General features: G+C 36.1%; 1 protein-coding gene and 1 long non-coding RNA gene across 5 annotated transcripts; both read left to right on the top strand.

The window, feature by feature from the left end:
- On the top strand, window positions 12,062–14,527 carry LOC109840793 (60S ribosomal protein L18a-like protein). 4 transcript variants are annotated; one of them, XM_020409566.1, is made up of 5 exons: window positions 12,062–12,453; window positions 13,554–13,638; window positions 13,747–13,861; window positions 13,973–14,015; window positions 14,086–14,527. In XM_020409566.1, the coding sequence occupies exons 1-4, from the start codon at window positions 12,249–12,251 to the stop codon at window positions 14,012–14,014; spliced, it is 447 nt and encodes a 148-aa protein (XP_020265155.1). In that variant the 5' UTR covers window positions 12,062–12,248; the 3' UTR covers window position 14,015; window positions 14,086–14,527. The 4 variants fall into 4 exon arrangements, with proteins under 4 accessions (XP_020265155.1, XP_020265154.1, XP_020265153.1 ...); XM_020409565.1 differs by having other exon boundaries at window positions 12,063–12,453; window positions 13,967–14,015; XM_020409564.1 differs by lacking the exon at window positions 14,086–14,527 and having other exon boundaries at window positions 12,063–12,453; window positions 13,967–14,072.
- LOC109840792 lies at window positions 16,165–18,890 on the top strand. The gene is made up of 2 exons (XR_002247060.1): window positions 16,165–16,199; window positions 17,989–18,890. It is a non-coding gene; the product is annotated as an uncharacterized LOC109840792 (long non-coding RNA).

The raw sequence follows: 22,970 nt of genomic DNA, 5'->3' as shown, positions 1-22,970 counted from the left end.
TAGATTTATCATTATCTAATGCATTAAAATTTTTAAATATTATGTATTTTTTTTGTTTTTAATACATTTTATTTCTAAAATTTAAATAAAAATAAACTGAATATAACATAATTATTTTTTGTATTTATATTTAATTATTTAAGAAATATTAAATTATAAACTTATCTACTGCAATATTAAATATTAAGCATGTAAACTGACCAAATAGTATTAAATATATTTTTAGTTAAAATGATTTACATAAAAAGAAGTTGTATATAAATATTTTAAAATCAAATACATTCAACTTCAATACATAAATTTTATGAATATGAGACATTTTAACATTAACATTTTTAATTTGAAATATATTAAATATTTAAAGAGAAGAGGAGAAAGAAAGCTCAGAGAATGATATCACAATCTACTAATTTTAACTTGGATTTTTCTAGAAAATTTATTTTTAAAAATTATACGGTTGGAATGAGATGTGGATTTAAAAACTTAGTCCAGATAAAAATTCCACACAATAAATAACACCTAAAAGTTAAATCTAAATTCTAAGTCTTAAACTAATAATATGTTTAATTCAAATTCGAGTCTTAGTCATAAACTAATAATACATTAAATTTAAATTTAAATTCTAGTCTTAATCCAATAACACTTTAAATTTGAATCCAATTTCTAGTTTGAAATAAATAACAGTCTATATTAAAATTCAAGAAAAAATCTGAATCTGAATCAACAATCCTCAACTAACAAACCCTCCTTATAATATAAATATCATTATATTTTGTAAATTATATATCATCCGAATGGAGGACAAAATTTTTCACATCAAGAACAAATTGATGCTGAACATATAAGCGCAAAACAACACATGTACGGTTAATTACGAAAAAGTGATAACACATTGATCACATAAGAGAGAAATATGTATACCAGATATGAGATAACATCATTTCCAGAAGATCGCTTGTAATCGTTCGTATAATATTCCTTTCTCTACACCGAAGAGAAGATCGCTCATAGTCTTTGGTATAATGTTCATTTCTTTATACCGAAGAGAAGATTACTCATAGTCGTTGTTATAATGTTCATTTCTTTATTGCAAATGATGCAATTTATTCATAACTTATATTGTTTATGCAGAGTAAAATTTGGATGAGTCGCTTGGTTAGGTGAAGTTGATTGAGGTGAGGGGTCTCTGGTGACTACCTATCCTATCGGAACTAGTCGCATGCGGCGACCGATTTTGAGCTCTTCGATGCCCAAGTTAGGGGACAAAGTTACAAGTTTATCGCCCAAGTTTGCCCATTGAAAGGCTCAGAACCGGTCACGCATGCCACTGGTTCTAATAGAAACACCTCTGTAGTCTGCCAGCATGATTCACCTTCCCTTGCTTGTGTACAAGAGTAAACTAGTAGGAACATGTTGGGAATGGATCCCCAAAAGTACTCCTGACCCTCAGGTCATAGCGTGCTCCTGCTCCACCTGTAACTTAGACTTGGTTTGATACCGGTAAAAATACCAAATCGGTTTGTTTTATTTACCCTTAGTAACAGTTTGATATATATATTTTTTCCGGCGACATGTTGATATATATTTTTTTCTCCGGCGACATATTGGTATATTATTTTTCCTCCGTCGACATATTGGTATATTAATTTTTCTCCGGCAACAAATAAGCCTCCAATTTGGCTGGACCCAAATTTCTGGCGAAATTTTTCACGTGACGCCTCACGTGATGTGAATGTGGCTGTCAGCATGGTTCCTAGTGACAAACAATTGCAACTAATCTCATCCAAAACCATCCACTTCTCCATCACTCTCTCCATAAACCCAGTAGCTTCATCTATCTTCCCACATTTCCTGAAGCTCTCCATTGATGATGTAGAACACACGGCAAACACGTTTATGTTAAAGTGAGACAGTCGCAAACCCAAATGCAAGCCTGGTCGAAGAAAATAACTTGTTTCGAAGAAACGACCGTAACTTTTAAACTGTACGTCGGAATTGGACGAATTATATATGAAAATTGAGTATCTTGACGAGACAGAGCCATCTAAATCGACCGCTAAGGGTTCAGTTTGCTTACTTCGTTTCGCCAAATTTCTTACGGTTTGAGAGATATCTGTAATTTTGTTCGTTTTTTACTATTTTTAGTAATGCTTTAGAAGTCTGTTTTGATTAAGAAATAAAGCAGATTTGATCTCAGATTTGACCGGTGGATTTTCCTAATTGTAAGGAGTCTTTTAGGAGTTTTAATGTTTTAGGAATTCTTTTATTATTTTTGGTAAGTTAGAGTCATTGTAGGAGTTTGAGTCCTTATAAAAGTCTTGTTTCTTTTCTATTTAAGTAGAGTCTTGTAAGCCCTAGAGGCATAACTTTTGATTAATAAAATTTGTTTTTCTTCAATATTTACTTCGTGGATTCGAAGATTGTCCTTAGTGGATTCCGAGACTATTACTTCTGCACTGCGTCAATTAATGAGCTACAAATCACAACAACTCTATCCTCATTCCCGTAGTTGCATAAAGCTCCGACTAACATGAAGCACTCGAACCCATTTGGCACTGCTCTTTTCGTTAAGAAGCCCATCAAAATCTCACACCTTTCTAGAGCTCTCAATTCTCTATAAAACCCATTGATCAAAATCTCTCAAGTCGTCACCGAAAACAATTCGAGCCACCGATGAAGATATTAAAAGTGTATACATCGGGTTTGACCCGATCTTGGATCATGGTGTAGGGCTTGTTGGTGTTAATTGTGTTTGGCGAAAGTGAAGATGAGGATGTTGTAGAGGGTGGGGCAGGTCGAGAGTCGAGGGAGGATTTGAAGAGGTTGAAGGCCTGGGAGGCGTCAGAGAGGCGAAAGGAGTGAAGGATGGAGGAGAGGGAGAGGTGGAGGAGGAGGAAGGAGATTGAGGGGTTAAGGTTTGAGATTGGAGCTGATTTATGACGCTGGAAGCCACGTTCGCACCATGTGATGCGTCACGTGAAAAACTTCGCTGGAAATTTAGGTCCGGTAAAATTTGAGGCCCTTCGTCGCCGCAGAAAAAAATAATATACCAATATGTTGCTGAGAAAAAAATACCAAACTGTCACAGTGGGTAAATAAAATATACCAATTTGGTATTTTTGCCGTTTGATATCAAATGAACCAATACGTGAATATAGAGAAAATCTTCATAATTTTAAAGATAAGTTCCGAGAGAGAAAAATTATTTCGTAAAGCCTTTTGTATTCTTACATATTTTGCATAATTATTCACTGTTTTTTTTTTCTTTAAACAAAGAACATTCTCCATTTTTATTTTAACTCGCATCTCCATCCTCTCATGCAAGTAAAGAATAACTCACTCACCCTCCAGTCTAATAAAAAAATATATAGATGCAACTCTTTCTTGTACCTCATTCATTCCTTATCACTGTGCCTCACCTCAAATTGTTCAAGGAGCAGGCATAGAGACACATGTATATATTCATCGGTGATGGATGCCGCTCTTGTTGGATAATTTAACGATCTAGACATGAATAATTGAACTAGAAATATAAATTAATTACCGTTCACCGATGAAAATAATGGAAGTCTTCTCCTCTCTCCTCCCGTAGCCAATGATGGGAATTAGGTCTCTTTTCTGCATACGGTTGAGAGGAGGGACTCCCACTCTTTAAATAGATATTTATGATTAACCCTACCCATCATGGTTTAATCACAACCGTGGGATTACACTCCGGTTGATCCTATCCTTTAGATATTCAAGATAACCACCCAACTTGATAAGCATGAAACTGTCTAACCAGACCATGTGGTTAGTATCCTGATCCTAACTTGAATCGATAGCAACTTTAAATCAAATCCAAAATCGAGTAGGTTGGGTCACTTGGGTTCGTTGGATTAATCGAACCCAACAATCTCCCACTTGGCACAACATACCTCATTTTAATTTTTCAAAAATATTTAAATTTTCAAAACTTTCAAAAGTCGGGTGCGCACCCATTTATTTTAGAAAACTTGTTGCCATGATTCTAATTAGGATAGTTTCCAAAACCTTTTCCTTAAAACAAAAGTACCACTAATGGTTGATCGTGAAAACACTATATGCTCTAATATGGCACAAGGTCACTCCACGGTCCAACCGCTAGTACCACTAATGTTCTAAAGACATTTTCCTTATGGTGGTTTTAGTGGAGTGTAATAGAGCCGTACATCCCTTATGGTCAAATCCGATGTACGCCCTTAAGTGTCCTCTGCAACATACACAAACATGTATGCCGTTCTGAAACTTTTACCGGCATCCGCCATGTGAAAACCATCACCTTTAGTCCAGAACGAAAGCCTCAAATATGATGCCCAATCATATTCAGCTTCTGCACAAATTTAAGAGTCTCTTTACTTTAACCTTTATGACTCTATGGACCACTATCTTTAATTCGAGTTTCTTTACGATTAACTTGAAACTCTTTACTTTAAACTTTAGTTTTCTTTACTTTAAAATATATATATCAAGCAACAATGACCAAGAACACAATGCTTGAAAATATCAAACTGCTAAAAAATTAGCAATGAGCTCAAAGCAATCCAGAATATAGTACTTGAAAATAAAACAAAACTAGTATGACAACTAAATCTCACTGATCATATAGAATCAAAAGACTCTAAAACACCCATACTGGATACATGTTCCTTGAAGAGCCCTGGAGAAATTCCCTTGGTCAAAGGATCAGCAATCATCAATTGAGTCGGCAGATGATGAACCTCAATCAATCCTTGTTCGACCTTATCAAGGACTAACAAGTACTTCACACCGATGTGCTTATTCCTGCTAGAAAAATTCTTGTTCTTTACAAACTGTACGACTGCCTGATTGTCACAATACAATTTTACTGGTCTCTGAATGTAATCCACCACCTTTAGTTCACTGATGAAATTCTTGAGCCAAGAGGCATGCAATGTTGCTTCAAAAACAGCAACATACTCTGCCTCCATGGTGGATGTCGTCACTAAGGACTGCTTGGCACTTTTCCAAGAAACTGCTCCTCCAGCGAGCAGAAATATATAACCTGATGTTGATTTCCTGCTATCCGCACATCCGGCAAAATCTGAATCTGAATAACCAACGACTTCTAGATTTTCAGACTTTCTGTAGACTAACATGAAATCCTTGGTCCTCTGCAAATACCGCAAAACCTTCTTTACAGCTTTCCAATGAGCTACACCAGGATTTTGTTGAAACCTGCCTAATATTCCCACGATATAACTGATGTCTGGCCTGATGCATGACACCGCATACATTAGACTGCCAACTGCAGAGACATACTCCTCAGAGTTCACGAGCCTACGCTCAACTTCATTTCGTGGGCATTGAGATTTGTTGAACATATCTCCTTTGACAACTGGGGCTTCACCTGGTGCACAAAACTTCATGCCATATCGTTGAAGGACTTTCTCAATATAAGCCCTTTGAGATAAGCCCAACAAGCCTTTAGTTCGATCTCTATGGATCTTGATGCCCAAAACATAATGAGCATCTCCGAGGTCTTTCATATCAAAATGCCTCGAAAGAAAATCTTTAGTCTCATGTAGGAGATGAATATCGCTGCTGGCAAGCAATATATCATCTACATATAATACTAGAATGACGAATCGGCTCCCACTGATTTTAAGGTATATGCAGCGATCGACAGGATTCTCTCGGAAGCCATTTGATGTTATCACTTGATGAAATTTTAAGTACCACTGTCTGGAAGCCTGCTTGAGACCATATATTGACTTCTTCAATCTGCAGACCAGATCTCCCTTAACTGCAAACCCTTCAGGCTGCACCATAAATATTTCCTCATTCAGATCTCCATTCAAGAATGCCGTCTTGACATCCATCTGATGGAGCTCAAGGTCAAAATGGGCGACGAGAGCAAGAACTATCCTGAGAGAATCTTTCTTAGATACTGGAGAAAAAGTGTCGACGTAGTCAATCCCTTCTCTCTGCTTGAAACCCTTGGCCACTAGCCTGGCCTTGAATCTCTCAATATTTCCTTCAGAATCCCTTTTGGTCTTGAAGACCCATTTGCATTCCATCGCTCTAGCTTTGTTCGGCAAAGGTACCAACTCCCAAACAGAGTTCTTTTCCATTGACTGAAGCTCTTCTTCCATAGCCTTTAGCCAATCAGCTGCATGAATGCTGTCTCTAGCTTGTGAGTATGATGAGGGATCATCGGATTCTGGATCAATGCATCCACTTTCTTGAAGATAGACCTCATAGTCATCAGGTATGGCAGATCTTCTGACTCTAGAGGATCTTCTAACAGGTTGTGGCTCTTCTGCAGGTACAAATGTTTCTTGAACTGGAGGAGGAGGTGGAAAGCTATCTGGAAGAGTAGGAAATCTAGAGATGACATCTAATAGCGGAAGCGACTGCTCATCTTCTAAAACTTCCTCAAAACTCAGACCACGATGTTCTGAAGAAGCATTAGGGTCTTCCAAAAACTCAGCATGCTGTGTCTCGAAGAACTGGGTAGACCGAGAAGAACAATAGAACCTGTAGCCCTTAGATCTTGCAGGATAGCCGACAAAGCGACACGACACTGTTCGGGCTTCTAATTTCTTAATGTCTGGATTATAAGGTCGTGCCTCTGCTGGACATCCCCAAACACGTAGATGACCAAGACTAGGATCCCTGCCAGTCCAAAGCTTGAACGGGGTCTCTGCTACCGCCTTACAAGGAAGACGATTGATGATATATACAGCTGTCTTCAATGCCTCACCCCAAAAACTTTCAGGCAAATCTGAATGACTCATCATGCTGCGAACAGCATCTTGATAAGTACGATTTCTTCTTTCAGCTACTCCATTTTGCTGCGGAGAACCTGGGAGAGTGTACTGAGGAACAATGCCTTGTAACCTCAAATACTCAATGAAGGGACCATGATTTGTGCCGTCCTGATCGCTTTTACCATAGAATTCCCCACCTCGATCAGAACACACAGATTTAATCTTTCTTTCTAACTGTTTTTTCAACTTCAGCTTGAAAGATCTTGAAAACATCCAGTGCCTCATATTTGTGGTGAAGAAGAAAAATATAGGCATAGCGCGAAAAATCATCTATGAAAGAGATAAAGTATCGCTGACCACCATGAGAGGGAGTGGGAAAAGGTCCACAAATATCTGTATGAATGAGGTCAAGGAGACCTTCACTCCTGGAGGCTTCAAATTTTCTCAATTTAGTCATCTTTCCCTTGATACAGTCAACACATGTACCAAAATCAGAGAAATCTAGCTGTTCAAGAACACCAAACTTTACTAAGGATTCCAATCGCTTTCTTGAAGCATGTCCCAATCTCCGATGCCAAAGTATGGAAGAATTGCTATTAAGCCTAGGACGCTTTGTACCAGAAGAAGATGAATTCACAGACATACATAGAGGGGAAGGAAAAGATGCATCCAGATTTAATCTATAAAGACCGTCAATCAAGAAACCATGTCCGATGACATCCAAACCATTTCTGATAGAGACAGAATTATTCTCGAAAACAAAGCTATAACCAGATCCAGAAAGTCTAGAAACTGAAATAAGATTCCTTCTCATAGAAGGTACGTAGAAAGTGTTTGATAAAACTAAGGAAACTCCAGAATCCAAGCGCAGACTGAAAGTCCCAACGAGCTCCACCTTCATAGGCTGTGAGTTTCCCAAAAATAGCTGCTCATTTGCCCTTGCCTTCCGACTGTGGATTATTCCATGTGATGAAGTTGAAATGTGCACAGAGGCACCAGAATCAATCCACCAAGAATTTGAAGGAACATCAACTAAATTTGTTTCACAACAAACATGAACTAAATCCCTACAAACTGTACTGTACTGTCTCGCTCTAACGGATTCCTCATTCCGCTTCTGGATAAACTGTCCGTCCATCTGTATTAAACCATGGACATATAAATCAAATGAGACCTTTAATTTAATTAACTTTAATATTTCCACATCCAATTTAGGGTTAGAATGGATGGGTCAGAGTGTTTTACGTATGCAACCTTCCACTCTGCGGGACAGGCGGGGGGGGGATCTCATCACACCTTTGGGCAAGTGATTTGACATGCTATTCGCCCCCCAAATGTGATATATAATCACCTACAGAACTAGCCTACACAGTGTCAGTTTGATTTGAACACTTCCTAACCTTTGGGCAATAGGGTTATTCTCCTCTCACTGACATGTTTCAACTATCCTGCACCACTTATCCTGTAGGGGATTTCCTAGACACCTTTGGGCAAGACTAGTAGTCCACCCACAGATAAGTGCAACCTTCCAGTCCAAATGAGAGTAAACTCAACCTTAGAAAATTAGGGTATTATAGGTTGGTCACCTTTGGGCAAGACACTAACCTACTCTACCATAATTTCTAAGTGACTGTTTTACTGATCTTCCTTAACCCCATAGGTTGATCTAATACTGTAGTCCGTTTTATCATGAACCCAAATATTTACCCCCACCTGAATTAAGGATATAATCAGAGTAAATCAATTATCTTTATGTGCATACAAAAATCTTTATGAATTGTCCAAATTTCTGTATTAAAACTTTATAAAATTAAAATAAAAACTGTATAGTTGAAAAGAACACAAAATAATCTTTCCAACGACTATTTATGGGCTCAAATCGGACTTAAAACGGACCTGTAGCGACCAAAACAAAATGAATGGTCAAAACTGTAATGGGTCGGGTCTGAAAAATTAATGGGTCTGACCCATTTCATAATGGGTTGGGTCTGAATTAATTAATTAATTATAACCTTAATTAAACCCTAACCATAAACTCACCCAACCCAAGAGCCGCCGCCAGCACCCAATCTCCCACAGAACCGACCCTCCGCCGTCGGCCGCAACCCCGCCACCTGCCGCAACCCCGCCACTGGCCGCCGCTCACCGCTGAGCACCGAATCCGCAGAGAGAGAGAGGGCGCGTGCATAGAGGGCGTGGCATGGCGAGGAGCAGCCATGGTTGATGCGGCATTAAAAAAAAAATTGTGAACTCAAAGATGGCCCTTATTTTTTTTATTTATTTAACTTTGCTGTGGCCGTGAGTTCTTCGGAGATAAGATTGAATTAAACAAGTAATCAATCGTAAGAAAACACGCTGAATCCCTTTTTTTTTTTAACGTTGATCTATTTCTAGCGTTTGACGGCAAACAAAAACGCAGATGCAAACATAAGCACTGGATGCAACCGTAGATCCTCTTTTTTTTAATAAATCCGAAAATAAAAACTTTAATTCTAGATCAAAAAATTCATGCACAAACAGGCTCTGATACCACTGTTGGATAATTTAACGATCTAGACATGAATAATTGAACTAGAAATATAAATTAATTACCGTTCACCGATGAAAATAATGGAAGTCTTCTCCTCTCTCCTCCCGTAGCCAATGATGGGAATTAGGTCTCTTTTCTGCATACGGTTGAGAGGAGGGACTCCCACTCTTTAAATAGATATTTATGATTAACCCTACCCATCATGGTTTAATCACAACCGTGGGATTACACTCCGGTTGATCCTATCCTTTAGATATTCAAGATAACCACCCAACTTGATAAGCATGAAACTGTCTAACCAGACCATGTGGTTAGTATCCTGATCCTAACTTGAATCGATAGCAACTTTAAATCAAATCCAAAATCGAGTAGGTTGGGTCACTTGGGTTCGTTGGATTAATCGAACCCAACAGCTCTCCTATAATTATAGAGGGGGAGAAGAAACGTTCTATGAGACTGTAGGTAGGTACAACGGTACGAGACAATATGTTTCTCTGCATTACGTCAACTCCCTGTTTAGTATGCAAGTAGGAGAGCTCGGGTGGACGTGGCATATTGGTTGATGTGCCTCCTGATATGGTCTGTGGTTTGTGTAGATCATTCGGATCTTAGAGCAAGTGCATCAGCCTCCCAAGGAAGCTCCTAACGCCTCGTTTGGTACGCGGGAATTTGGAGGAATGGAATGCAATTCCCACTTCCCATTCCCTCATACCAAACACACCTATATTTTAGATGTTGGAATGACCATTCTCTAGGAATGATCATTCCCACTATTTGTGGGAATGAGCATTCCAAGTGAGAAGATAAGGAATGGTCATTCCCATTCAAATGAGAATAAAAAACTAGTTAGGTATTTTTCAATTATATCCATATTAATAATAAAGAATGTTTGGGTGAGGCGCTATGCAAGTGGACAATTTTAGATTGACAATTTAGGCTAGTATATCATTTTGCTATTTCGAAACATATTATTTTAGTTGGTATTGTTTTATGGATTTTTGCTATTATGAATTGAGTGATTTTGATACTTTATCAAATAAGTTAATTTATATATCTAGAACTGTGGATTGTGGATATCATTCTTTTTTTTGGACCTATGAAAGATACGATAATCTTTTTTTTTATTTTTCTTTAATTTTTAAGACTAAGAAATAGCGAGTATTGTTTAAAAAATATAAACGAAACATACACCTGATGGATAACACGAGCATTAGTATAACACATACCTAGATTAATATAACATATGCGTATATAAAATTATTTAGTTATTATCATTAATGTTTATTTTTTATCTTATTAAAAATCTATGTTGTTGTAAGGGCATTATTAGAAAATAAGATTTCATTCTCACTTGTGTACTAGTGATACCAAACATGGGAATGAGAATGAGATTTCCATTCTAGCTTCATTCTACGAACGCACCCAAACAAGAGAATGAGAATGACCATTCCATTCCCACATGCAATCCATTCCATTCCTTCTTCCATTCCATTCCCAAGTTTGTCCATTCCCGCGTACCAAACGAGGCGTAAGGGTGATGTGGTAAGGAAAAACTCTAAACATGTTCCAACAAGCTCCCAACAAAACTCCTAAGTCCTAGTTGGCGGTGGGGTCCATCATGGAGCTCCTAAGAGCTCCACAAATTTGTGGAGCACTTGGGAGGTCCTAAGGGGTGGGGGTTCACTAAAAATTATTTTTTATTAGATTTATTATTTTAAAATATATTTATAAAATGTTAGAGGTAGAAGAATTGATTTTTAAATAATATTTATGATCCTAATTGGGAGTTTGTTGGAATATTTCTCCTATTAGGAAGCTCCTAAGTGGGCCCCATGCTTGAGAGCACTCCAACAAGAGCTCCCTACTAGGAGATTGCAGCACTTGCTCTTAGATCAGGGTTTGATCCCACTGTTTGGCTACATGCCCCAGACTTCAATATTGGTTGATATCGTGCAAGTTTTTCTACGTACAACTCTCCTTAATTTTAAAATATTCTTAAAATGCACGGAGAGAAATATCAAAATCAGTAAAACCTGCAACAAGAAATGAAAATATTCGTATCATCCAAGCAAAATGTAGCCGGTGCAAAGTTTAAGCGTGTGGATTTCCTAACAAAGAGAGTTGTGACTGTCACAAGGAAATTTTTGGACACGTGGAATCTCATGTTTGCATAATTGTGAGTATTTAAATGCAAGTTTTAAAAGCTTTACGATGTATAAAAGCTACAAAAACAAGTGAAAGTACGTAAATGTAAAGGTGAGAAAGCAGTAGCATATTTGATTGCAATTATGTTTCGAAATAGGTGAAACTTTGCTATACTAAAATAGAGGACAAAATAACTAAACTTATCTTTATAGTATTAGTGAAATTTCAAGGCCCCTCGTCCCATCTAAAATATCAATTTAACTATTTTGCCTCTCAAGCTATGTTTGCGATTTCAATATGGTAATTTTTGTATGCCTGCAATCAAATATTTAATTGATGTGACAATGGATTTTTTTCCTTCCTTCATATATTTTTATCAACATGTCTCCTTTTTTCCACAAAATAATAATAATAACTCTCTATAAAATTTTACCCGTTAACCATCTTTAGGAATTGGAAATTCAATTTCAAAATTGCTGTAAAAACAAAAAAAAAAAATGCAAAAAAAAAGTTATTGGTCTGTTAAACTGTGGGCTCATAAAATGATCTCATTTACCACATACACAGTAGCTTGATAGAGAAAATTAAAGAAATGACTTTGGGGTGGGGACTTGACAGTTCACCAAAACGTTCAAGGGGATTTTATCATTTTGTTCTAAGATAAATAATTCATATAAATTGGAGTCTCACTTATAGAGAGGAGGATGGGAATTCATTTTCACCTTCGTTGGGAGTTTCATTTAGGAGGATTCAACAAAAATACGAAGAAAATAGGATTAAAATCATCCATGTAGTTAACAGAATTCAACAAGAAGACGAAGATGAGCGAAGAGGAGAGAAGGATCGTCCATCAATACCAGCAATACTACGGCACGTTCCAACAAGTACCCGGATCCTATTATCCTCCGCCGCCGGCGGGAATTCCTCAGCCCGTTCCTCCGCCGCCGTCGGCGGGCAACGGCCAACCTCCCATCGCCCCTTACTCCGCCCCCTACTGTTATGCTAATGGGTACCAGCCTATTCCAGGTATTATTAATTCTTCTGGCGATTGAATTCTATCCTTACCATTATTATTGGGAATAACAAAACCCCAATTTCCAAATTCCGATTCCAATTAAAAGGAACCAAAATTAATAAGAGATGCGGCAATTGCCAATTAGGTAGTTAATTGATGCAGTCAATATATTGTTAGGGTTGAAATTGCTTGTCTACCAAATGGTGTTATTATGGGTGAGCTCCAAATAGAAGAATTTAGTAAAAGTCGGAGATTTAATTGTCTTTCGGTTCTTCAGCTACGCCTTCAAATCATTAAAATGTCTATATTATTGATTATCTATTATTTTGTAAAGATCAGCCTTCACTGCGGAAACTCGTATTTTCTATGAATGTGGTGGTGCAAATACTTTTAGTGAACGACAACCACGCCATTAGAACGTTGTAAGAGTTTGCGTTCACAAATAGCGCTTATTTTCGTTTTGAGAAGTAGATTTGTAGTGCCATATCAAGTGAGTACTACTACATAATAGGCTTGGGATTAAGTTGACTTAGTTGAGGCAAGAATAGATAATACAACTTGCATTGGCATTTAGAAACCAACCTATAGTTTTCCTGATGTATGACTTCAGGTTGATGCCAAAAAAAGGAAAAAGAAAAAAAAGGATGATGAGACTATCTCATGTTAGATTGGTTGATGTTTGAACTAAATTAAGGGTCGAACATTATAATTGTTTCTCAGAGATCAGGAAACAAGTCAGCGCTTGTGCACCGCGATATCATTATTGGGCTTGCTTATTAAAAGTTCTAGACAATCTTTGCATCGTCTGTACATTTTGATGTTGTATCTAACTATCTTATCTTTAAAGACTAATTTATACTTCCGAATACTAGAAGCTTTGAAAATTGGCATCCCAAGGGATTTTCAACTTTTAGCATAGTGATTCAACAACCTGTTCAGCGTAGTTAGTAAAGCTTTGTTAGTTCATATTCTGTTACAGGGGTCAGTTAGTTGGTTGATGATCTCGGTTTCTAAGAACCACGAAAGTTTTTCCTATGTATTGTTTTCTTATATTCTTAAGAGTCAAACAGCTTGTACTCACCCAATTTCGTCACGTTGGCTGATATCCAAGTATATAATGGAGTCGCTGAAGGAAGACCTTTGACCGTAAGGATGCAACGCCTTCCTTGTTGTGGCTTGGGTATTGGCTGGTTTCTGTAAGTGTTAGCTACAAAGAAGCCTCTTTTCCTTGTTCGTATCTATTTCTAAAATTCTCTGATTTATGATGCTCAGTAATTTTTCGTCATTTGTTGTCTTTGGAATAGGTTTATTATTGGTTTCTTTCTTGCTGCCATTCCCTGGTATGTTGGAGCCTTCATTCTACTTTGTGTCAGAGTAGATTACAGGGAGAAGCCTGGGTTTGCCGCCTGCACAATTGCTGTAAGTAGCAATTCTTCATATAGTCCACTAAAAGTTTGCACCTTCAATTTTCTTGCATCAGCTACATGTCCACATTATTCACTTTCATTTGACTTTAAAAACTAGGATCAGCATCAGCTACATGAAGAATCGTATTTTGAAGCGTTTGCATGAGATCAGACTTCTAAATGATAATCTATGGCGTGGAGATTTCAAAATTTTCAAGAATGATGCGTTTGCATGAGATCAGACTTCTAAATGATAATCTATGGCGTGGAGATTTCAAAATTTTCAAGAATGATTCATCCTTTTACCTTGTGATGCCAAATTCCTCATTTTAAGAAAGAGATGTGATAAAGATCACTGTAAATTATTCTGTCTTCTAAAAAGGTTGTTATTTGTACAAACAGGCTGTTGTTGCTGCGGTTGCTGTGATTGTTGGTGCGACGAAGCATGGTAATCAATGGTGAATAGCGCAACAATGAAATAAAGCTGTTATCGGTGTACATCTGTACTCAAGTTCCGAATTCTGACTGCGCCGTGTTATTTGTATAATTATGTAGCCGTGTGCTATTAATTTTCTTAAGCTCCATGTAAATTCAGCAGTATAAATATGTAGCCTTGTGTTATTAATTTTCTTAAACTTAAAAAAGTTTGTTTGTTTGGTACGATCATATATTTGGTTTATGATTACTAGCCCGTTGCTTTCTCTAGCAATACTGAACTGGCGTTGCTCATACCATGTGTTTAAGTTGGACTCCAATATCACTGGAAAGATAGAAAATGTTATGAGAGATGGAAACTTTACTATAAAAGAAAGAACAATTCAGGTTCCGGGACTTGCGAGTAGATAGTCTAAAGAACTCCGAAGTTTTACTCCATTTTTGTAAAAAGCTCCTAAGTTTCTATTTTTTTTTATAGAAAAGCCTCCAAGTTTTCCCCTATTTTCTAGGAAGCCTCTAGATTTCTATTTTTGATAATAAAACCCCCAAGTTTTACCATTTCCTACTAAGAAACCCTTAAAATTTACCCTTCACTTCTAGGAAGCCTTAAAAAGAAAGTCGGAGGCTTTTAGAATAGAGGGTAGAACTTAGGGACGTGTTTGTCAAAAATAAAAAGTTCGGAGCTTCTTAAAAAAGATGAGTACAATTTAGCAGGGTCAAAATTAGAAAGTTAGGGTCTTCTTAAAACAGAGAGATAAAACTTAAGGGCCTTTAGACTATATCCTCGGAGATTTGCAAAATGAACAAGATCTATTTTGATGTTGTGTGAATCTCCTTGTTTGGTTCACTAATTCACACTGTTCCGTTTACAGAAATAAGTGGCGAGGTAAATTGGCATTTAGAGCATCTCCAACAATGATCTTAGCTTGTCCCTATATTTGAGGAGCAAATATCGCATCCTAGGAAATAAGGAGCCACATAAGGAGCAAGTGCTCTAACAATGCTCCCTAAATGTCTCTCTAAATAGTTTTGGACATTTTTCACTTACCTTCTTTTGTAATAAATAATTGTAACGGCTATATTATAACGGCTATATTCCAACGACTATATTGTAGCAGCTATATTTCAACGGCTATATCATAACAGCTATATGACCTCTATAAATAATATCATATGCACTCTCACTTTTCACTCAACTCAATTTGTGTTCATTGTTAGCATCATTTTTCCAATATCATATATGTCTCATAACAACGAAATAGCTACGCTCCTCATGGAAGAAGAAGCTGACGAGGAATACACAATGTAATAAAAAACAAACAAAGAAAAGTATAAAAGTGAAATTAATGAGGTGGATAACAACTTCCCAAGTTATGTCATAAATACACAACTTTACGAACAACAACCAAACAGCCCCTAAAAGGTTGCACCTTCAATTTTCTTGCCGGGTTCATGTCCACATTATTCACTTTCATTTGACTTTAAAAACTATTATAGGAAATATGTTTATTATAATACATTTCCTTATTTTTTTAACCAACCAAACAACCTCAAAACTAGTTTTCTTAAAAAATCACTCATATCATCCAATAATATGGTGACAACTTATCTCATCTCATCTCCTATTCTTTGATTTCCTTCTTTCATTAGCCAACCAAACAACCATAATACAAGTTTTCCTATTCTTTGATTTCCTATTCTTTAATTTCCCACTTTTTTTAGGCAAACAAACAGCCCCTTATTGAAATATTTAGGTCCAACTCAAAACATGGGCCCGAAATCCCGAATCTATTCTGGCCCATATGTGTAGCCCTTGTTAGGGTTCTCCTGCGATCCCGACTATAAAAGCTAGCCACCACTTAGCTCTGTTTCCTCAAGTCTCCCAGCCGCAAACTCTGGAATCGAGCATTCTCAAGGTGATATTTTCCCCCTCCTTTGCGAAACTTTGAGCTTAATTTTCTCATGATGAAATAGCTCTCAATGAACACCAATCTCTAGCATTCGTTAAGATTTTGCCAAAAAAATAAATAAAAAAATAATTCTCTCAACTTATTTCGAAAGGCAGCTTTGCCGAGGCGACCATTTTCATTCCCTGGTCTCCTCTTTTTCCCTGTTGCCAAAATTAAGCGGTTGCTTGGTGTTCCGTTTCCAATTTACCTTTTATCATTAGGTTAACGGGGAGCACCTTGTGCCTACATTTTCTGTTATGAGAGGATTCTGGTCCATTGCTTATTTGGATGTAGCTTTGTTGTTATGGTTTCATGCTTTTTATGTGCTTGTTTTGAACGTCAAAATATGAAACTATAATTCCTAGGATTCTTTGATCTGGAGAATTTCATGCTGAGCGGAATCGATCATCATAACTTTAATGCTCTGAAAATCAACGTTTTTTATTGCGACCCACCTAGATTTGCTCTTGTGTCTACAAGATACAGGGCAACTGTTTTTCTTCAACGTTTTTTATTGCGACCCACCTAGATTTGCTCTTGTGTCTACAAGATACAGGGCAACTGTTTTTCTATTGGGTGTGGGCTTTCAGTTGACAACGATTTGCTCTTGTGTCTACAAGATACAGGGCAACTGTTTTTCTATTGGGTGTGGGCTTTCAGTTGACAATGAACTAACGAAATGCCAATGCTAAGGGGCTGTTTGGTTCAATTTGGAAAAAGAAAACTACTCAAAATTTGATTTCCTTGTATTTCTATGAAATTAAATTTATAGAACTCAAAAGAGTATCATTTCTTATTTTTTGATATTTCTTTGTTTTGTTTAAAGTATGAAAAAATTTTCAACCTTATAGAAAATATGTTGTTTTTTTTTCCTTTTGTTTGATTGGAAATTACTTTATAGAAAATAGTTTATTAACAATGCCCATGAGAATAGTATAATGTACTTAATTATTTTTTTAATATATATGCTTTAGCTAATTTTGAGCGAAAATTGATTTCTATAAAATGAGGTACTTTTCTCTATTTTATAGAAAGCTTGTAAAATTTTTTTGAACCAAACACATTTAATAGAAATCTCCATAAAATTTTTATTTATAAAACTGTCAATATCAATTATTTTCTATAAAGTTTACTATAGAACCACTCAACCAAACAGCCCCTAATATCATCACCATTTTGTTTGGGATGTAGTTTTATGTGAAGGTGGTGTACGAATTCATGTGCATACCTGCTAATCAAATAGGAATTAAATCTTCTTTTAAAGTTATATTTGGAATTTAAGGGGCAGCTTTGCCGAGGTAACCATTTTCCTTCTTGGTTTCCTCTTTTTCCCTGTTGCCGATAATAAATTGTCTCCTGGTGTTGCCAAAAACCATTTACGTTGTTGTTATGTTAATGGTGAACACCCGGTGACTAAATTTCTGTTAAGAAGCCCAATTAACTTTTTCTAGTTATCTTCATAATTAAATTTACACTTGCAAATGCCTCAACCCTACATTTATTGCGAGAAAGTTTGATTACGGACTTTTTCCCATTGGTGAATTTTTATGGTTGGCTGATTTATTTTGTTTGTCTTTTTTGTTTAAAACTATGTTGTTCATGCCTTCAAGCTGTTAACAATTAATTTTGTATATGCATGTTTAGTTTTTTTTGTACATTCTCTTCTCCTCCTCTATTTTGGTAGTAACTTGTGCAAAGCACCCCATCGTCATGGGGATCTTGTTACCATCTCAGTAACATTTTGGGTTAATTGCAGATAATACAGGGCGCTTTTGAAACTTACTACTACCGCTTCAGTTTCATTTTGGCAGATGAACCTCTTGGTTGTCTCTCTCTCTTTTATTCTAAAATAGACAGTAATACTACCAAAGATTCACCAGGGGTAAAAGAGTTAAAAGGAAAATCACCTAGGGATGGATGTATCTGTCAAAATTGAACTCTAAGATACCGTTTGACAACGGGTTAAGTAAGAGGTTAGGGAGATTTAACCCTTTTTTAACCCGCCAAACACAAATCTATACAAAGGTTAAAGTGAGTTATAATTCTTCCTAATTTGTCAAACTCGAAAAATGTATTAGTGTTAAGGTACCCATTGGAGTGATTAAAATGAGTTTATCCCTCAAAATGAGAGTTTGTTAATACTCTCATTAGAAGGATTAAGAATTTACCCATCTATTTATAAAGAAGACAGTCAAAATTCATATTATTCCGAAACACTAAGATTGATCATAATGCCTAAAATAAAACTTATTTAACATGTTAATAATTTAGTCTGAACTTATCGAATGAGCTAATTATCTTAATTTTTTAATCCATTTTACTTAACCCTTTGCCAAACGGGGCATAAGGCATTAAGTTCTGTGAGGCGATACTGCAGGAGTGTTTGCCCAATTTAAGCATTTTTCAAGGGTATGACTGAGCATGTCGTGTGCCTTGCCTCTTTATTCTCTTAAGAGTTTATGTTCCATGCAATCATACATCCTTGCTTCTTTTCTAGTGGCATGTTCTCTGTATGGTTAGAAGAGTATCATCTACAAAGAATTTGTAGGGAAGATTTCACAATGATGTGTATACGGGTAATTGCATAACATGAACAAAATGTAAGAGTTCTGTTTGCTCTCTTCTCAGGATAACAACGCCAAGAGAAAGTTTGATGATGGTAGATTTGCTTACAAGTCTCTAATTATTTCAGATCAACCTATGAAAAGCTTAATTTTACAGGTATTAGTTGGAATACTATCGCTGCATATGCGCAACTATGCTTATTATCCTCGCTAGTCGCTATGCCCCTCAACAGGGATCAAATTGCACGAGGATCTGATGTCAATCATCCTAAAATAAAGTGAACTTGAAGGTTTACTGCAGTTATCCAATTATTACTGCAGTGATCTCGAAATAGACTGCCTTCAGTAAAAAAAAAAAAAAATTGGATTGAAAACCTTTCAGCCGTGCTCCTCCACGCTTCATTAAAATAATAACACATGATGAAGAGTACATGACGAATGGTGAGCCACTCTGTCGTCTGCACATAGTAACAAAAATATGCATCGCTCCAATAAAATATTAACTGGTCCCTTGTGCGCGCTCCAACAAATTACTACGCATTATTGAAGCCACAATTTGAAGTGGAAAATTGGTCGATTTTCAAACTGTGAGGTTAATGACTCTTTTCGGGTGATTTATGGCAAAAGGAAAAAAAAGAAAATGGGGGATTCTACTATTCATTTTAACAACTCCATGTAACCAGCTCCTTTAATATTTTACCCATGTGTTCTGGCACTCAAAACCCAAAAAAGAAATGTGATTCAACCATTGTTCCTTGCTAACTAAATATAGAGAGTGAAATAAAAAAATTTCAAAAATGTTCTTATTTTCTCCTCTCTTCTCTGCAGATCTATTTTCCTTGACTCCTTTTTTCTTCTTTCCTCTTCTTTCTCATAACCCATTTCCTTCCTCCTCTCTCACTCTTCCTCCTTTTTTTCTCAGACATCGACATCTCCCTCCGCCACCATCGACTTAGGATGCACGCGCCGGCCATGTTATTTTCTTCTTCGACCTCGCCCTTCGCCACCACCAACGTCGAGCATAACCTCCTTCCTCCCCTCTCCTCTCCAGATTTAATCTCCATTACTTCTCTTTCCTCTTCTTCTCTCCTCTCATCCTCTCTCCTAACCCATCTCCTTCATCCTCTCTCCATCTTCCTCATTTTTCTCTCAAACAACGACATCCTCTTTCGTCACCATCGACATTGGGCGCACGTTATGGCCATGTTGTCTCCTTCTTCGGCCTCGCCCTCCGCCACCTTGGGTGCAAGTTCCACAAGACCTATAAGCTATCGGTTTCTTTTAAAGAAATTTATAATTTATTTTGAACATTGTGAAAAGATAAAAATTTAAAGAAACACCGTTTAAATATGATTTTTGTTTGATAATTTTTAATGTTAAGTTTAAGTCCAATGTCAAATGTTAAGTCTAATAAGTTAAAATGAAGTCAAAGGACTTGTATATTAAGTCTCTTGGGTTGAATAATAAGTCCAATGGCTTGTATGTTATCTTTATTGTGTTAAATAATAAGTCTAAAGGTGGAATGTTAAGTGTAACAGATTATATATTAAGTCTAATTTATTGAATGTTAAGTGTAATTTATTACATGTTAAGTTTAATGCATTGTATGTTAAGTGTAATTGGCGTGATGTTAATTCTAATTAGAGGAATATCAAGTCAAATAAGTTCAATGTTAAGTGTAATTCTTCTAATAAGTTAAATGTTAGGTCTAATCGGAAAATTATCAAGTCTAATATATTGAATGTTAAGTCGCGTTTGTTAACTCAAATTGGTTCGATGTTAAGTATATTGGGTTGAATAATAAATCCAAAGTTTTGTATGTTAAATCTATTGGGTTGAATAATAAGTCTAAATATGAAATGTTAAGTGTAATGGATTACATGTTAAGTATACTTTATTAAATATTATATATAATGTGTTACATATTAAGTCTAATGCGTTGTATGTTAAGTCTAATTAGTGTGATGTTAATTCTAATTGGTTGAATGTTAAGCCTATAGAATTGAATATTAAGTTTATTTCTTGCCAACTAAGTATAAAGAGAGAGAAAAAAAATAAAAAACCTCAAAACACCTTTATTAGAATTAACATCATGCCAATTAGACTTAACATACAACACATTAGACTTAACATGTAATAAATTACACTTAACATACAACAAATTAGACTTAACATATAATACATTACACTTAACATTCCGCCTTTAGACTTATTATTTAACCTAATAGACTTAACATACAAGCCCTTGGACTTATTATTCAACCCAATAGATTTAACATTGAACTAATTTGAGTTTACAAACGAGACTTAACATTCAATAGATTAGACCTAACAACCTTCCGATTAAACTTAAAAATGCCCTTTATTAGACTTGACATTAATTAGAATTAAAATTCAACAAATTAGACTTGACATTTCTCTCACTAGAATTAACATGGGAAAGTTCAGACTTAATATTATTTTCATTACAAATAACATGTTTTTCATTAGATAAAAAATATTTTCCAATTAGGTTTAACCTTTAACCGATTAGACTTAATGTTCAACTCTATAGACTTAACAACCAATTAGAATTAACATCATACCAATTAGACTTAACGTACAATGCATTAGACTTAATATGTAACAAATTATATTTAATATTTAATAAATTAGACTTAACATATAATCAATTACACTTAACATTTCACATTTAGACTTATTATTCAACCCAATAGATTTAACATACAAACAATTGAACTTCACCTCCAACTCTATAGACTTAACATTCAATTAATTAGAATCAACATCACGCCGATTAGACTTGATAAACAACGCATTAGACTTAATATGTAACAATTTATACATCACATTCAATAAATTAGACAACATATAATCCATTACACTAAACATTTCACCTTTAGACTTATTATTTAGCTTAATAGAGTTAACATACAAGCCCTTGGACTTATTATTCAACCTAATAAACTTAACGTACAAGCCCTTAGACTTCACTTTCAACTCATTAGACTTAACATTTCACCTTGGACTTGACTTAACATCAAAACTTATCAAATAAAAATCACATTTAGTCGATATTTTTTTAGATTTTTATTTTTTCACGATGATCAAACAGAAATTATAAATTTCTTTAAAGAAAACCGATAGCTTATAGTTCTTGTGAAACTTGCACCCAAAGTGGTGGAGGGCGAGACCAAAGAAGGAAACAATATGCCCAGAGCATGCACTTAAAGTTGGTGGTGGTGGAGGGGGATGTCGATGTTTGAGAGAAAAAGGAGGAAGAGAGAGAGAGAGAGAGAGAGGCGAGAGAGAGAGAGAGAGAGAGAGAGAGAGAGAGAGAGAGGAGGAAGGAGATGTGTTAGGAGAGGAGAGGAGAGGAGAGGAGGAAGGAGGAGTCATGAAGATTAGATCTGGAGAGAAAAGAGAGGAGGAAGGAGGGTGCGCTCGAGGTTAGTAGTGGCAGAGGCCAATGCCGAAGAATGAGACAACATGACCGGAGCGTGCACCCAAAATCGGTGGCGGCGGAGGGGAATGTCGGTGTCTGAGAGAAAAAGGAGGAAGATGGAGAGAGTAGGAAGGAGATGAGTTAGGAGAGAGGAGGAAAGGAGAGGAGGAAGGAGGAGCCATGAAGATTATATCTCGAGAAAAAAGAGGAGGAAATAAAGGCATTTTGGGTTTTTTTTTGTTTTTATTTCTCTCTATGCTTAGTTGGCAGTGAATAACGATTGAATCATATTTTTTTGGATTTTGGGGGCTGAAACACTTGAGAAAAAAGATTAAAAATACTGATCACATGGGGTTCTTAAAATTGGGGAATTAACACAATTTTCCTTCATTTTTTAAGTCATAAATCCTCAATTTTCGCAAAAACACCCAATCATTGTCTTTTAAATTGAACATAGCCACAACCAAACATTTGAACTTTTTTCCCTTGCTACTTCGTCGACATAGAAAATTCTTTTTATGGGACTTCTAAGAAATTGTTGAGTTTTTTCTTTGGCTAGAAATCATATTCGAGCTTTTGCAGTGCAGAAAATTACCAGTGCATCTTGCAAAAATGTGAATGTAAAACTTGCGGAAGTGATTTATGGTTGAATGGACTATAGACCACTTTGCGGAAAAGCTCACTTGAAGTGATATACAGTTTTAAATGTCTTTTGCAAATTACGGTTTG

This window comes from Asparagus officinalis, chromosome 5 (genome assembly GCF_001876935.1).
Source record: "Asparagus officinalis chromosome 5, Aspof.V1, whole genome shotgun sequence".
In the NCBI taxonomy this organism is placed as follows: Eukaryota; Viridiplantae; Streptophyta; class Magnoliopsida; order Asparagales; family Asparagaceae; genus Asparagus; species Asparagus officinalis.
The sequence above is the reverse complement of the archived record's forward strand: the minus strand, read 5'-3'. Positions and strand labels throughout refer to the sequence as shown.